The sequence below is a fragment of the Symphalangus syndactylus genome, chromosome 24 (genome assembly GCF_028878055.3).
Source record: "Symphalangus syndactylus isolate Jambi chromosome 24, NHGRI_mSymSyn1-v2.1_pri, whole genome shotgun sequence".
NCBI lineage: Eukaryota > Metazoa > Chordata > Mammalia > Primates > Hylobatidae > Symphalangus > Symphalangus syndactylus.
This window is the reverse complement of record NC_072446.2, coordinates 26,161,936-26,179,427: the sequence shown is the minus strand read 5'-3', so window position 1 is coordinate 26,179,427 and position 17,492 is coordinate 26,161,936. Positions and strand designations below refer to the sequence as shown.

Genomic DNA, 17,492 nt, shown 5'->3' with positions numbered 1-17,492 from the left:
GGGATCCCTGGCCCCTCTGAACAGAAGGCTCAAGGCCAGAGTGTAAGCAGTGTTTTATGCAAACTGCGGCTGTCACCGCCGCCAGCTGGCATCATGCAGGCATTAGTTCATTCAGTGGTTACCAAGCACCTACAATGGTACCCATCACTACCCAAGGTCTTGGCTTTATTCAGTCCTCAAGGCTTGTATTGCATGCACTTTCTATGCCTTTTGAAAGAGCTTGTCCTCATACCCTTCTCTCTCAGAGGCAAGAGAAAGTATCTATTTTCATCACCACCCTCATTTAAGTCTCCCAGCTACCAAGGCCAAGGTTTGGAGCAACAGCCTGAAACACCAGCTGGAAGGCTGGGCACTAAGCACAGGCAACACACAGGGTAAAGAGCATGTCTTCTTTGTAAGGCACAAGTACTCGAGCTGTTCCCTGGCTGTGTCCCTGGCAGGGAGAAGAGGGAGGATGTGTTCGTGGGGGTGTACAGTATGCCTTACCCTGCTGTATCCGGCAGAGTTGAGCAGAAAACGCTTTGTCCCAGTGCAGCAATCTGTGAACACTCTTAACCAGCAGGTGTGTGTCTGTGTGTGTATGTGTGGGAGGAGCGAATGATGAGGAGGAAGGGACTCTTGGAAGGTGACTAAGGGCTCCAGCTGGAGCTCTCCAGAGTCTCCCAGACACACTGAGATCAAGTCTTGTCAAGGTGAAATCTTCACCATTGGGCAGAGGGCAAGTACAGACAAACAGCTGTTAACAGGAACCACAGTTTGTACATGAAAGAGTATTTATTGAAAACATGGTTACTGACAGGAAGCTCCTAGCTGCTCTCTGGTTACAATCTTGGCTCACATCTGGAAGTGTTACATACTTTTTACTTCCCCTCAATTTCATTTTTCCCCAAGGTTCCATCCTAAGATAGGTAGATCTTATATAAATATATATACACGTCTGTATAAGTATGGCCTATAGTAATGAAAATATATAGTACACTCTTCATTGGGTAGTACCTACCATGCCAGGCCACCAATACCAAATGCCAATGTGCTAACATATGTCCAGGGAGAGAGGCTGTGTGTGGTTTACAAGTGCTGCAGCACCAGGGAAGCCCCACTGGCACAGGTGTGGCCTCAGCCGGCCTCAGCCAGCTCCCTGAAATCATGGCCAGTGGCAGAAACCATAGTGCTAGGAAGGGAAGGCAAACTTCCTGGGGTCTGGAAGGCCAAAGGAAAGCAAACTGGAAGGGGCTGCAATTCAGGTTAGGGGAGATTTCTGAGGAAGGAAAAGGTATTAATGGTGGGGGGTGGGGGGGAGAGGGGTAGAATCTAGTGACCTCACCATAGTCTAGGCCCAGGCCTCAGCTGGGTTTTCCCTGCAGCGTTCCTGGAGACTTAAGAGGGCAGGATTTGGCCATGAGGTCTTTGACTTGCCAGGATGAGACTGAGCGCTTGCAGGGAGAAATTTCTGTCTGCTCTGATATCTGTATGGGCCAGAGAGATCTGGTGGCTCTAAAGACCAGAGATGTTAGAGCCAACTTCAGAAGCAGCAACATCTTGGCACCATATGAAGCTGGAGTGAGCCCTCATCAAAAAAGACAAAAGCAAAGGCCTCAGGCTTGTACTCAGATCTGAGATACAGGTAGTCACTCCAAGGCTCTCAACACGCCCAGCACACCTGTCCTTTGCAGGCAGTCTTTACTGGGCCAGCTCATGCTCACGTGGGGATCCAGCTGATCAGAGAGCAGGCTCAGGAGGAAACGGTGAGTGGCTGTTGTAAAATCCATTTCAAGAAGCAGTTTCTTGGACTGGAAGGCAAGGGCATCTACTGTTTGTTCCTCGTGGCCCAATCCCAGGCTTCATGGTGATGGAGCGGGCAGAGCACCCTGCCTTCATAACTCTTAGTAGACAGGGACCAAGAGGAAACTCTGGGTGGTCTGAGGTGGGTTTGAGAAATGGCTGGCATTTACTGGCCACCAAAATCACTACAGATTCTGTACAAGCAAAAGACAAGGCACCAGACTGTAAGTGTTTCTCCTGGGCCCAAAATCCCTTCTCCTGGGTACCATCGTTTCTGGCTCCAGGCTCAGCCATAGTGATAGACAAAGTCATAGCTGCTGGGCTCCTTGGGGATGGGGGGTGGGGCTTCGGGAATCTGGATGTTCTCCAGGTCCAGGAGCCGCAGCTTCATCTCCATGCTCAGCAGGGTGTCCAGGTCACTCTTGGTCAGCTCGCTGGACATGTCCTTCCCCAGAAGGGCACTGAGGCCATCAATCCAGATGCAGTACTGTGGGGAGCAAGTTGCAAAATGTCACATCATGACGCTTGGTCAGCAGGAGATCCTGCCAAGGTCTCTTTTCTGATGGGGCTCACAACAGTTCCTTTTGGAACTAATCAGTATAGGCAAAATTGATTTGGAATGATAGCAAAGATAAATTAGGAGGTGATCCTTCACGTTCTCAAGAGATCTGGTTTTTATAAGGGGTTTTATATTACAACTCCTTACAATAATATGAAATAGAACCTAAAAATGCAATGAATAAATACAGCAAAATGAGATCTGGGTACTGGGGCATCATCTACCTGAAGTTACCCCAAAATCAGAAGCGAGAGAAGGGAAATACGTATTAGGTGAAAAGAAGACACAAACAGGAGTCATTGTGGGATCTCAATTTTGTCTCCCCCACCCCCAAAAAAAGTAAATTAAAAATAATCCAGTCAATACATATTAAAGAGTAAATACTAAAGAAATGGAACTGGTGGGTCTCACGCTAAGAGGGGGTAACCAGGAAGCCTTCTGATCCCACCGCTCCCTAACTCTTCCTGCTTCCTCTGCTGCCATTTTCCTTTTTCCACGCCGTTGCTCACCTGGTTCCCCTGGTTCCCCACTTGTTTGTTCTTCATTTTGTCTCAACAAGATTCCACTAGTAGCAGCTCAGGCCCTGCCCAAGTGTCTCCTCTTCCAGAAGCCCCACCTCTAGTTCCCAGTGATGGCTCTCAGAGCTCACCAGGCACAGAGGGTCTCAAATGCAATCACTCATTTAATATCTAATATCTTCCAGTGCTGCAGATGGAACTACAGGGCCCTTGTCAGAGGGACCAGTTCCATCTGGCTTCAAAGTCCACACTGGATCCACTACAACATGTGACCAGGAACCCCTAGGAGGAAGGATCTGTCAAGTTCTCTTGGGTAGTTGACCACAGAGAAACTGAAAAGGGGAGAATTTCCCAGTCCCAGGTAATTGAGTCATTCCTAGTTGACCTTATCTTTGTAATGACAACCTATGGCTGCTGCTGAAGAGTAATGTGGAGAGCTCAGCTCACAGATAAACAATCCAGAGTGTGACAGATCCTTGGCATTCTACAGCCTTCATGATACACTGCAGCCACCCACTACAGGGGACCTTCCTGTTCTGCTCACTCCTGCCACCAACTGAAGAGTTACAGAAATGGCTCTGTTGTCCAAGGCAGCGCCACACGGCTCACCTCATATTTATTAGGTGCGATGAAGTTTAAGGTCTCATCAGGGTCATACAGGATGGAGAAGGCCAATTCCAACACCTCCTGAAGGAGAAAGGATTTAAATTAGAGCGATGGAACAGCCTGGGGTCTGCACATCAAGATCTTGGCCAAAGTCCTAGTGACTCGGCATCATCACCAAACATGCTGATTCAGATGAATGTCATCAATGCTCCTAGGCAGCCACAAGCGTGGCTGGAGATGAGGCCCAGCATAAATCAACCTTAACTTACCCACTCCCTGCCCAAGTCACATCAAAGAGGTGATATTTTTAAGATTGGAAAAAAGTCATTTTCAACACTCAGAACCCTGGAAGGTCACGATCCATGACTGTAACTTATCCTAAAAGTTTTTATATTACCAAGATGACGAACAACTTCTATCATGCTGTATTTGACACAGGAATGTCTTAACAATTAAAAAACAAAACAAAACACACACATAGAAAATTGGTCACTGTTGCATGATACCAAGGAACTAACTCATTATTTTGAAAATAAGTACATAAAAGAAGAATCAGCATTTATTCTCGTTTCCTATATAAACTGTACCACTGGGAAACCAATAGTAGATAAGGGCAAGTTGCATGGTTCAGCTCATAAATGAAAAGCAATGACTGCATCAAAATATCATGAGTTTGCAAACCTTAGTTGACTAATGGAATGAGTCACTGAGCTTCAACAGTCTGCTAACATCACAAAAGGAGAGACCACCAGACATTATGTGCCTCTTGATAGAACATAATACCACTGATGACACTGGCCAGAAAAAAAGTTACACCTGAACTGGATCAAACCTCTAGATCCCTCTGCCAATTTACAGATCTGGGACAGAGGAACAAGTTAAACTGTACCATGGGGAAACAATCAGCCAAATTCAGATGCTAGGAAACTACCAAACAAGCAATCTGGTTCTTCAACTAATAAACTGCAAAGGAAAAGATGGTGGGGGACAGGGGGTGGGGGAACTTATGAATTAAGAAACTTAAAAGACCAGTGTTAGACTCTGGTTTAGACAAGATGGGCGTGTGTGTGTGTGTGTGTGTGTGTGTGTGTGTGTATCTATATAAACATTTATATATCTGTAGAGAAATTATGACATTTATAAGACAATTGGTAGAAAGTCAACATCAGTGGAATATTTGATCTGAAATAACTACTTTCATTTCCTGTTATTTGTGCTAATGGACTGGTGGCAATGTTATATACTATACGATGTACACTAAATATTTACAGATGAAACAGTGTGATACTTGAGACTTTCTTCAAAGCGATAAAGGAGAGAAACAAGTGGATGGGCAGAACTGCCACGGTTGCTGAGTCTGGGTGATGCGTATACAGAGGTTCCATCTATTTTTGTGTATGCTCAAAATTCTTAATAAAACATTCAGGAATAGAGAGGGGAAGATGCCAAGAATGCACCTGGAAAAAACCACCACCAATGGCACTCTCCAAGTATCACTAGGCCAGCTACTCAAACTGGCCTCTCTACTCACCTTGTTCTGTTTCAGAGCACTTTTCTCTTTCATGTGGGGACAATCTTTCCCAGTGACAATGGCCTTAATGTCTGCAACAGGAACTGATAAATGATGGGAATTAGTCTCTGGAAGTTCACGCTGCAAGCTGGTCAATGCCTACATCAGTGCTGGAAGGGTGGTACTGGGGCAGATGCATAGGAAGCCTCAGCCCCAAACTCCAAGGGCTGCTGTATGAGCTCAGTGAGGGTGGTGGGGAGGGTGGCCTTGTACTGTTCCCTCCTTCTTGGTCACTCCTGTAGACCACGGCCCAGTGAGGCTGTGTCAAAGCTAACTGAGGGTCACTTCAGTGCTCTTGGATTTACATCCCCAAGGAACGGGACCTTGGTGGACTAGCTTCCCTTCCCCTTCACAATAATGGCAATGATGATGCCATCATCGCCAACAACAGTGGCAGCTGCTAACAGTTATGCTGACTACCTGCCAACCACTCTTCGAAGTGCTTTGCATACATTACTCATGCAATCCTCTTAGGAGGAAAGTGTGGCTATTATTCCCACTTTACAGGAGAAGAAACCAAGGCAGAGGGGAGAACTAACTTGCAATTAATTAGAATTCAGGTTAATTAGGAGCAAAGCCAGGATTTGAATGTGGGCAGTCTGGCTTCACAGCTTCTCCTCTTAACTACTGCCTTTCGACTTAGTCATGTTACCACCCTTTACAATCTACACAACACATTCACACCTGTGAACTCATTATTTCTCCAAACCACCCCACTGAGTAGGCCAGGTAGAGGAAATCGCTGACAGACAAGGAAACAGGTCCAGAGAGGTAACAGGTACAAGCCCAGATGATCAGCTAGAAACAGCTGGACTAGAACTCCTGTCTCCTGACAAGTCCAGCGACCATGACACATCAACAGAGAAATGAACCTACTTTTCTCCTGCAGGGATTCGAATGTCACCTCCCCTTGTGGGTTGTCATCCAAGTCACCATAGTGAAGGACCTTGTGGTTCAGTGCCAACCGGCAGTACCAGAACCGTTCTGGAACACAAGGGAAGCCAAACAGGTGAGCAATTACAGTACTGGGAAAGGCCTGGGCACAAAAGGGGCCATCCAGGCAGGCTCTTCCCAGCACCAAGGATTGTCCCGTCTCCTCTCACCTTGCCTTCGGCGGTTCCCAATCTTTCGGAAGCTGCTGCCCTCACAGAGCCGGTTTAGGCGCTGCTGCTTGATCAGCTCAAGGATCTCGGGCTGGATCTTCTCCCTCAGCTCCCTGGGGTGGACACATACTGGAGTGAGCGGAAGGGCATGGGGACAGTGGAGCTCTGGAAGGAAAGCAGAGCTGGCAGCCAGCTCCCCCGCCAGCCTCCCCTGAGATGGAACTTACACAATTGGCGGGGACTGGAAGTCATCCTGACTCATCCTCTCAGACTGGCGCAGTCGTAGAATCTCAGAGTAACTCAGGCTACGCAGTTTGCTCTTGAACTGATCCAAAGAGTTGGGTTTGGAGGGCAAAGCTCGAGTGATTTGCTCTCGGACGACTTGCATAACCTAAGAGGAGAAGAACCCAGCCAACTCACACCACTACTCTTGAGAAATGGACAGGCCTATTATGGAGCACCAAGGCTCCTTCCTGCCTCAGGGTCTTGAGCAGAGCAGGCACTACAGACATCTGCTGGGTGAGTAAGGTGTACCTTCTTAGATGGTGATTCAGGTCACATGACTGACACTGATAGACGCTTTATTTCCCATATATTTCAATTGGTCAGTGGTGTGGGGAAATGAGCATGGATTTTTGTAGTCAGAAAGAAATGGGTTCACATCTTGACTCTGTCCCTTCAGCAAGTCACTTAACATCCTTAGGTGTGCATCTACTCATCTCTAAACCGAGAGAAGGGAAGACACATCTCCTGATAGGTGTTGCCATAAAGAATATGAGATACCAGCCGGTTGCAGTAGCTCATGCTTTGGGAGGCCGAGGCAGGTGGATCACCTGAGGTCAGGAGTTTGAGACCAGCCTGGCCAACATGGTGAAACCCCGTCTCTACTAAAAATACAAAAATTAGCCAGGTGTGGTGGCTCACGCCTGTAGTCCCAGCTACTCGGGAGGCTGAAGTAGAAGCATCACTTCAACCTCGGAGGTGGAGGTTGCAGTGAGCCGAGACAGTGCCACCGCACTCCACCCTGGGTGACAAGAGTGACACTCCGTCTCAAAAAAAAAGAAAGAATATGAAACACCACATGAAAGGCAAGCGCAGTGCCTGGCACGCTGTGGTGTTTTAAAAAAATGGATTGGTCCCCTTAAAACAACTGTTAAAGAAAACAACAGGATACCACACTGCATGTGCAGTATGATCTTGCTAATGAAGGAAAAACCTGTAGGGAAAAAAGACTAGAGGAAGACAAAAATGTTTGTCACTGGATGGTGTAAATATAGGTAACTTTTTATTCTTTATACTTTCCAAATTTTTTATGATGAGATGATCAACTTCAAAACACTCGACCCCTCGATGATCAGCTTTTGAGGGCCTGGCACAACAGTGCTCTCCATAGAGTGGGGACTGAAAGCACCAAGGGATAACTATCGATTAAGTACGCAGGGTGTGCACATCATGCCAGTCCACTCTTCTCTCTCCTAACATTCCCAGTTCACAAAACTACAGCACTACCTGCACAGTAAGCACTCAAGAAACCACAGTGAGTCTTCTATGCTTATCCTCCTGACCTCTCTGGAGGACGGGAGGGACAGGTGCTAACTTCAATGGACAAATGAGGGCCTACGGCACCAAGTGGAAGACAAGCTCAAGGTTACAGAGGGAGCAACAACCAGATGGGGCTGAGGCTCCCCAATGCCTCAGTCTTGTGACTCAGCTCTGCAGACCAAGCTGCTTTTCCGGCTCAGGGATTCTCCAGGTGCCAGCCAGCTGTCAGAGGCTGTCGTGTGATGGTCTCCTCCCGTGGGCCTCAGAGCAGCCCGGAGACACTGACCTTGTTGAAGTCCTCTGCTGTTGCCCTCATCTCCTTCCAGGTCTTGTTCAACAGCTGGATGCAGATTCCAAAGAGCTCTTCAAAGGCTCGGTCATGGGTAAAGAACATCGGGTGGTAGTCATTGCGTCCTTCATTTGCTGTGGAAGTGAAAAAACAGGGAGAAGATGAAGCCTCTGTCCACAAGGGCCTGGGAGCTCATGTCTGGAAACTTTGCACCAAAGTCTCGAGGAACAACAGCAGACCAAGAAGCGCAGTTAACAGGGAGTGTGGGATGGGCGTTCCTTACTTCCTTAGCTTTCTTCTCCAGAGTGCATTTTCTTGCCCTCCCTCTACCCTGTTACAGACTCAGCCAGAGGCATGGGGTAGCTTTGGAATATGATTCAAATTGCCAGTTCAAACAAAGCAACAACCATGATTCCCATAAATAAGGATAAGATGGAATAATCAGCTGATGCAGTGATTTAAAACAAAAAACAAAATTAAAAACCCACCTAAGGTTGTCTAGTCCCACTGACATCTTTTTTTTTTTTTTTTTTTAAGATAGAGTCTCACTCTGTCGTCCAGGCTGGAATGCAGTGGCACAACTATGCTCACTATAGCCTTGACCTCCTGACACAGCGATCCTCCTGCGTCAGCTTCCTGAGTAGTTGGGACCAGAGGCATGCACTACCAACTGGCTAATTTTTTGATTTTTGTTGTTGTTGTTGTTGTTGTAGAGATGGGGTCTCCCTATGTTGCCCAGGCTGGTTTTGGACTCCTGGGCTCAAGTGATCCTCCTGCCTCAGTCTCCCAAAGTGCTTAGATTACAGGTGTGAACCACCATGCCCGGCCCCACTGACATGTAACTGTTTGTAATTTCGAATCTCATTGAGCTCTTGATGACAAGGAATGGCTGAAGAAGAGGGAGCTGCAGAGACTTACGTAGTTCCCCAACCTGCAGGATTTCACAGAGCATTTTGGTGAGCTCAATGGCACTGCGGCCAAAGGGGCATTCATGTTTGTCTTCCCGGCTACTGTTCTCCAAGACAATCTGTTGGGGGGGAAGAGAAAGGGAGGATTAGGGAGATGAAGGAGGAAGGCAGGAGATGTGGCACCAGGACTGAGAAGGCCAGCTCCCCTGCCTTTACCCGGATGTAGGTGTCCTGGTGGACTTTAGCCAAGTACAGCATGTTGTCTAAGGCCAGCATTCCAGGAGGAGTCTGGGTAAAGTCCATGGCCGGATTGATGTGGTTCTAGAGAAATAAAGACACCCAATTTGAGATGCGGCAGTCTCCCTGTGTGCAGGGACCTGAGGGGATGCCCTCTCACTTCTCCTCTTGATGCTGCTACCACTCAGCACCCACCTCTGTCCTAGCTCTTTTCACACCCATCACCACCACTGAACTGTGAGCTCTTAAGTGCTGGACGGTGGCTGCCTCACCATGCATCCCAGAACCTACTTCGCATGCTGCTGCACACTGAGTAGGTATGCAAGAAATACTTCTTCCAGTTAACCCCATCCTCAAGCCCTACTCTATCACAAAATATTCACACTAGCTTTGCAAAGAACCTAGCAGTTTGGGTAAGAGGACAGGTCCCCTCTCTACCCACTCTAGCTGACTGCAACCCCCCTACAGATGGATTTGTTTCACAGGGCCAAACTTTGCACATAAACTCACAGACTCACCATCAACAAAGCAAAGCAAGCATTAAAGCTCCACCAGCTTCCTAACTGTCATCTATTCCAGGGCCACCATGGGGTTGGTTGTCAGGGCTGTCTGGGTGGGACCATTGACTTCCCATCAGGGGAGAGGGCCTATCACTGTCTATGCTCTGAGGTACTTACGGTAAATCCCAGCATTTTGTAGTCCTTTGTGTACATGGCTTTGCGTTTTTCGGTCCCACTCCCAGGGGCATTGCTAGGATCAGACTCTGCGTCAAATGCAATCCTCCTCAGTTCAAATATGATGTCTCTTTGAGCCTGCGAGGTGAAACAGACAGCAGGTGAATCGGCTAACCAAGGGAGCAAGGAAAAGAAACAGTGGGTCAGGCTTTTCTGGGCCAAACTCTGGCCCCAATCAATCCCTTAGGAGGTATCACCTCTACCACAGCAGGACGGAAATGGACTTGGTTCATGGTGCAGATCATGCTAGATTTTCTAGGGCAGATGCAAACTACTTTTGCAGACAAAGACCAAGCACAGTGCCTGGCACACAGACTAAGGCTGGACCGCACCACAGCCATGAGAAAACAGCTGCCCCACTTAGCACCTACCTGGTCATTGGGGTCCATCTTGGTCATCATCCTTTCTTCCAGAAGGTTAAAGGTTAGGACTTGAAGGACATACAGCTGATGGGCCATCTCAGTTTTGATGGGGCGGTTCCCTCGGATCACATGCTAGAAAAAGCACAGGCAGGGAGCAGGGGACTGAACTGATCTCTTTTAATGAAGGGCCACATCCATGCTAAGGAAAAGGAATGTATGCTGGGAAGGGAACAGAGCTTTCCTCCCACACACGAGAACTTCATATTCTAGAAGGCGATGGAGCGTGAATGGGCTTGGTTCAGGCAGAGATGACTCACTGCAGGCCTGAAAGGCACCATCCCTTCCTCTGCATTCCCCTGGGCAGGGGAAGCAGAGTGAAGGCAGGGGCTATACCCAACCACACCAGAAATGGGGGAGGCTACTCCATCAAGGCTATGATACAGAACATTGGGGGCTGGACCTTCTTCCAATCAGGCACTTCACAGGCCTGCTAAATGCAAAACAATAGATGGTGTGCATGGAGGCAGAGTTGTTTTTCCCTTAGAAGAATAAAATGTTTTGGATGGCTTCACCCAGCAGAGAGGCTTTGGGAAAGGCCATTTTCTTTCAATGATACTACTGAGATAGCAACACAAAGGAGGAACAGTTCACTCTCCCACCAGCTCCCTCCCACGGCCCTCTCCTTCCTTCCTTCCTCTCACTTGTCCTTTCCTCTCTCCTATCAGTCTGTCCCTGCTCCCTGTACCGCCCACACCATGTCCCTCTCCCTCCTGACTCTCCCTCCCCACTGTCTCTATGCCCCCACATTCCGCTGTCGGTTCATCACCTCCTCCTTTGTCCCTCTGATGCTCACCCCCCACTTTAGGTCCCCTGGTCCTGTCTCATGTTCTGTCTCTGTCTTTCTCTTGCATGCTATGTCTCCCTCTGTCTGTCCTAGCTGATCAACCCTTGATTACATTCCTGTCTCTCACCATCCTATTCTCACTCCCACAATATCCTGCTTCCCTTCTTGCTCCCTTGTATTTCTCACTCCCCCTGTCTCACCCACCATTATGAATCCTGTCCCTCTTGGTTCTTTCTTGTCCAAATGAGACTCTCCTCCATTTCCACATGTGCTACCACTATGTCCTTCAATTTCCCTACTCAGTAGCTCTGTCTCTAGGGCTGTGCTGTTCATTATAGCAGCCACTAGCCATATGCGGCTATTTGCATTTAAATCAGTTAAAACAAATTTAAGTTGAAAATTTGGTTCCTTAGTTGCACCAGCCACATTTTAAGTGCTTAGTAGTCACCGTGGCTAGCGGCTACAGCAATGCAGACACGGAACACTTCCATTAACAGAGTTCTACTGAATAGCAATGCTCTAGAGCGCTCTGACTTTAGAGAGGTATCTGACTCAGTATCTTTTTAAAGCTCTTTCTAACTTTGGATCAGCTCTCCCTAGAGTTTGCTCTGACTCTAGATCAATCTCTTTAGACCTGTGAGGTCCAGTCTGGTAGCCCCCAGGCCCATGAAATGTTGTTAGGCCAAACTGAGAGGTGCTGTGAGTATAAATGCATACCGGATCTTGAAGCCTTAGTAGGAAAAAAGAAAATGTAAAATGTCTTATTAATAATATTTCATATTTATTACTTGTTGAAATGGTAACGTTTTGGATATCATGGGTTGAATAAAATATATTACTGAATTTAATGTCCCTATTCCTTTTTCATGCTACGACTAAAATGTTTAAAATCATGTGCACGGTTTGGGTTCTATGTCCACTGGACGGTCCTGCTCTAGACCTCTTCCCCTACTGTGACTCCAGTGCTCTCTCCTTTTTCTAGCTGTTTCTCTAGATCTACACTAATACAGCAGCCACGAGCCACATATGGATATTTAAATTTAAAATGAAATTAAAATTACAAATTAGGTCCTTAGCCACAACAGACTTATTTAAAGTACCACACGTGACTAGTGGCCACCATTGTGGACAGCACTTCCATAGCACATGCTAACATGCTGGAGCTAGGCCTCTGCCTGCATCCCTCCCTCCCTCTGAATCGGTGATCATGTCCAGTCCTGTAGTCACAGGCACGCCCTCTGTCTCTTAAGCGCGAGATCGCTCTTCTTAGCTCAGTCTCACTGTTTCTTTCATCTCTCTAGCCTTAATCTCTCGTTCTCTGCTCTGTGCCCCCTGCCCCATAACTTCCCTTCCTTCCCACTCCCCTCAGTCTCTCTCATGGCCAGGGGCTCTTCCCTGCCATCGCCACTTCTTTTCCCCTCCACATCTCTTCCTTTGTCTCACACTCTGAGGCTTTTCTTCTCTACTGTTCCCTCTCTCTACCTTCCTATCTATCCTATTCCTCTCTCCTCACTCTTCTCCCTAATTTATAAAACAGCTTTTAATAGAGGTGGAAGTTAATGTGATTCTGATTTTCATTCTCTTTAATTCTCTTTCTCCAACTTAAGAAACATCAGGGCAGGAAGGTAATTAATTATCCTAGCATCAATGGCTTAAAGAAGTACAGCTCCAGTCTGATGAGTGACAGTTTGAGGTTTTACCTGAAGTCTCACTTGACTGTCAAGTATCTCAGGGTCTTAGTTCTCTGGCTTGACTCAGTGAAATCCCTGGACTTCAGTGACCATGCATTAGCCATTTCCTGCCAGGCCACTTAAGTCCTGAGTCCTGATGCTAAACTGCCTTCTATAGTGAAATCTTTACTTGTTCACAAGGTTTGTCCAGAAATGAGTTGAACTTCTAACCCGATTAAATAGTAAGTCTCAAACATAATTAAATTTCCCTCAGAAGGGCGCACTCATCCCCACACATGCAGAAAAGGGTGACCAGGACAGCTGCTCAGGAGTGTAGGTAGGAATGTGTGGGAACCTGTGTACTCCTGTCACTTGTGGGTTTGGGGCCCCTCCTGCCAGGCTGGTAGCTGAGTGTAACCAGGGAAGCAGCCAGCAGGGAGAAGCTGGTTCTGCAAGGTGAAGTCTGGCAGACTCTGCATGTTTAGAGCAGCTGACTGCTCAGCTTCACAAGTGCTCAGAGCTTACTTCTTCAATCCTATCACCTCTGCATCCTGTTCTGCCAATATGAGCAAAGTCTGAGTGCCAGACACCCTGCTAAGCATGGTATGTACATTAGCTCACTTAGTCCTCATATCCAGATGAGCAAACTGAAGTCCAGAGAAGTTATGTGAAATGCTCAAGATCAAAGATTGGAAAATGGCAGACTCCAAAGTCCACGTTTAGCTTAAGTCTTAAACTTGACTTCTAATTTTTCATTTTATTCCCTTCACTGTGGTCTCCCAGGTTTCCCTTGTTTCTGACAGTTGATAAAGTTACCTCCTTTTTTGTTGAGATGGAGTTTCGCTCTTGTTGCCCAGGCTAGAGTGCAATGGCCCAGGCTAGAGTGCAATGGCCCAGTCTCGGCTCACTGCAACCTCCGCCTCCCGGGTTTCAAGCAATTCTCCTGCCTCAGCCTCCTGAGTAGCTAGGATTACAGGCGCCTATCACCACACCCGGCTAATTTTTGTATTTTTAGTAGAGATGAGGTTTCACCATGTTGGTCAGGCTGGTCTCGAACTCCTGACCTCAGGCAATCTGCCCGTCTCAGCCTCCCAAAGTGCTGGGATTACAGGTGTGAGCCCCAAAGTGCTGGGATTACAGGTGTGAGCCACCGCCTCCGGCCAAAGTTGCCTCCTTTTAATTCAGATCCTTGGCTCTCCTCCTCCACTCCCACTGGCCCCACCTCCCAACATCAGCCCTACTCCACCCCACAGGTGGTAACAGGGATTTATAACTCTTTCCAGATCCCCCTGCCAACTCCTGCTCTGCTCTCCTCCCGCAGGCACCCCTTAGCAAACACATGTCTTTCATGTGCTCTTTCTAAAATGCAAATCTGGTTACTTCACAAGCTTAATTAAATGCCCTCAGCTGTCCTTAGGAATGAGACTAACCTTTCCTGATCTGGTCCTTGCTACCTCTGTAGCCTCCTCACCTACTTGCTCCTTGCTCTGTGCCTAATCACACACTCCTTCTGGGTTCTGGCTACCCTGACTGAAATTCCTGTTATTCCCGGTCTGCCTACTCATCCTCCAAGGCTCACCTGAAGACATTCCTCTAAAGGTTTCCAGAAACACTCTTCTTCAAGGCAGAAATCACTGCTCCTCCTCCATCCTTTCCTAGACCACAAACCCGGATCACACCCCACTATGATCACTAGTCTTTCCTACCGGGCCAGAAGGTCTTTGAGAGCAAATACACTTGCTTACTTAGTTCTGTCAGTGCCCTACACAATTCAGATTTTTAATCAGTGTCAGCTGGATGAGTTATTGTTCCCCTTTGTGCCTATTTTAACATATTCCCTCTGGATAAAAATTCTGGAGTTGCAGGGCAACAAACAGTAGAGCTGGCCTTGGTTCCTCCCTGGAGGCACTGCAATTGCTGGTGACATGGCTGCCTAGAGGCAACTCTGCTCACAGAGGATCACGGGAAAAAGCTCTTCAGTTCGAGAGGTATTTACCTATTGATAAGGTTCCTCTGTGTGTCCTCCTCACTCATTAATAATTTCAATAATAACATAATAACAATAACAGTAATAATTGCTGTTAATAGTAACAAAATAGTAACAAAATACAGCGTGTTCCAGGAACTCACATTCAGGATTATAGACCGGAGATGCTTCTGTGCAAATGCATTGGCCATATCCTATGGAGGAAAATAAGCAAATATAAGGCAGGGTGGCAGGCACACACCTGTGACTACTATCAAGAGGAAGGTGATGTCAAAATTCTAGGCCTTTTTTGCTTTCTTAAATTTTTTTCCTCCCAAATGAAAAGTGGGTGAATGAACGAAAATCCACTGACCATCAAATGTATTTTACACTCTGAAACATTCCCTATTTTTGTGACTGCAAATTAATTCAAATAGGATTTCCCTTCCTAATGGCACAATCAACTCCACTGTCTTCAAAGAGAGATGAGGACTGCTTGAAGATGAGACGCTTGTGTCACAAGGACATTGCACGTGGACACAGAGCAGTGTGATGGTTTCCAAGCCACATGCATCGTGCCAGATAGACCCCACTGTTAAGGCTAGAAGGAACTCTAGTGAAGCACTGACTCCAAACAAGGAAGGGCTTTGGTCCAGCAACCCCCTCCCACCCTACAGCAGACGGCTGGGGTCTGGACACTCTACAACAGTAAGTAGTCTAGGATTCCGTTCTAACTGGCTTAGAGAACAACGGGTCCGGTGTTTTGGGTAATTTTTTATAACAGGCTCACCTTTTTTATAATATTTGATCCCAACTTTGAGAGTTATGCTTTATTTAGCCCACCCAGGAAATCAAGTATCCTACATAAATGAATCTTCCAAGGAGCAAAGCTTTAAGGGTTCTCTCAGAACCATTATTTTGACTATTCTTATGCAAATCTTTTAAAGATATATACATTTCTTTATTTCTGAAGTGACTACAGTGATAATTTAATCACTGCTAAGAAGTCCGCTTCATCAAAAAGAGCATCAGTGATTATTCTGTGTTGTGACACTGTGATACCCTGAGGAGCTATTGAGATGTGAAGCTATTTTCCCATAAACAAAATGGTCCCAGATTACAATGCCTTTAATTTTTCTGACAGCTTTTCATAATTCTTGTCTCCTCCTTCCAATGTCGACCATCACTTCTTACTGATGTTAATTACCATGACTTCATTTTCTAAACTGCTGCCTTCATTTAATTTTATAGAGAATCCTAAATCAGTGGGCCTGAGGGAGCTGTCACACCTCTCCTATGGAGTAGTATCTGTGAGCTCTGTGTCATTTTTCTCAGAGCTGAAAGGCCCCTCTCTCACACTTCTGGATTTCTAGCCATATTCCAAATGGCTGATGCTGCCAGGAACATTACATTTTACTTTGCATTCTCTGAATACATACTGGCTAGCAGAGGAGGACAGTGGCCTAGAAACTTCTTTGGTAACTATAGGAGGTCGACTGAGATTAAATCTTGCTGTGGACAACTCATAAAGTGGGTAATTGACAGTGGTCTGCAGCTAGAATATAAAGGTCTTAGACCAAAAGCTTCTCTGTGGTGTCAGGGGGAGGCACTTATCCCCTTTCATCTCCTCACAAAGCTGACCTCTGTAAAGCTCCCTATAACGAAGAAATTTGAGCATCCAAATTCCCTTTTGTCGATTGTCTAAACCTTTTCAGATCCCTACGGTCTAGTAAGAGTCCAAAAAGAGCATGGATACCTTTTCTCTTCCGCTAAAGCAAGTAAGAAGTGACGCATCCATGGTATTGTCTAGATCAAAGTCACAAGCTGTTTCTGAGTCTGGTCTTCCCTTTGAACCACAAACCCATGCAAAGGCAAGTTACAAAGGAAGGCTGGGGCCACACTCCCTGGGGCAGGTGCCCCCTTAATTCTTTCTGTGACTCTAATCTGCAGTACTTCCCTAAGTGTCCTGACAAAGGAGATTCATAGCACACAACCCTTCCCTGGGTCTTGGCCTGCCCTGAACATCTAGATCAGACCATGAGATTCTTGCCTAGCTTTGACTTCCCCACCTGCAAGAGCCGGGGCCCTTTCCACATGGCAGTGCTACTTACAGTGACAGGCAGGTCTAGAGGATTAAGGTGCTTGTCCTGCCGGCAGAAAGCAAAAGCACAGAGAGAAGCAGATGGAATGAGCTTTCAGCTTACATTCAAACAAGGACCGGGAAGGCAGATTAACAGAGCCAAGCCATCCAAGAAAGACAAGGACAGACAGAGCCACAGATGCTTCTGGTCTTCCCTCTAAAATCTACCAACAGCTGGGTACATACATGATCCCACTTGAATTTCATCTTACTGAGCCCATGAGATTGTCAGAGAACTAAAATGTCTTACTTTTAACACCACTTGGGCTTTTCTCGGAGAAATCTAGAATGTTAGTATTGGAAGGGCTGTCAGAGATCATTTAAACTGGCCCTTTCATTTTACAGAAAGAGAAACTGAGACCCAAAGAGGTTACAAACACTTGCCCAGGCAGTAGCAGGGAGAATACTTAGTCCCAGGCCCCTCGGCTCTTAGGTCAGTGTTTGTTCCACCACCCAGCTGATTCTTAGTTTCCTCATTTGTGAAACAGGGATCTTGTTTTTCCTCGGACATCTTTGTGAGGTAAACAAGGCAGATGTTGCTGCTCCCATGTGACAGGTGAGGAAACTAAGGTTCACACAGGCAGAGCTATCTGCATAATGTCACAGTTAATGAACTGGGGAAGGAAGATGTTTAGAATCTGCATCAGAGAACCTTTAAACAT

At 46.8% G+C, this 17,492-nt stretch overlaps 1 protein-coding gene across 8 annotated transcripts in view; it reads right to left on the bottom strand.

Moving 5' to 3' along the window:
- Positions 1 to 755: 755 nt before the first annotated feature.
- ELMO2 (engulfment and cell motility 2) overlaps positions 756 to 17,492 on the bottom strand; it is a 72,355-nt gene continuing 55,618 nt past the window's right edge. For 5 of the 8 annotated variants that reach the window (XM_055266032.2, XM_055266037.2, XM_055266031.2 and 2 more), the window contains 13 exons: positions 16,802 to 16,837; positions 14,855 to 14,905; positions 10,220 to 10,342; positions 9,792 to 9,926; positions 9,094 to 9,198; positions 8,888 to 8,996; positions 7,967 to 8,103; positions 6,366 to 6,529; positions 6,139 to 6,251; positions 5,912 to 6,019; positions 4,997 to 5,079; positions 3,469 to 3,546; positions 756 to 2,269 (listed from right to left, as the gene is read on the bottom strand). In XM_055266032.2, coding sequence (XP_055122007.1) covers positions 2,069 to 2,269; positions 3,469 to 3,546; positions 4,997 to 5,079; positions 5,912 to 6,019; positions 6,139 to 6,251; positions 6,366 to 6,529; positions 7,967 to 8,103; positions 8,888 to 8,996; positions 9,094 to 9,198; positions 9,792 to 9,926; positions 10,220 to 10,342; positions 14,855 to 14,905; positions 16,802 to 16,837 — 1,443 coding nt within the window. In that variant the 3' untranslated portion in view covers positions 756 to 2,068. The remainder of the gene's footprint in view (positions 2,270 to 3,468; positions 3,547 to 4,996; positions 5,080 to 5,911; positions 6,020 to 6,138; positions 6,252 to 6,365; positions 6,530 to 7,966; positions 8,104 to 8,887; positions 8,997 to 9,093; positions 9,199 to 9,791; positions 9,927 to 10,219; positions 10,343 to 14,854; positions 14,906 to 16,801; positions 16,838 to 17,492) is intronic. The other 3 variants (XM_063634188.1, XM_063634187.1, XM_063634186.1) reach the window with 1 other exon arrangement.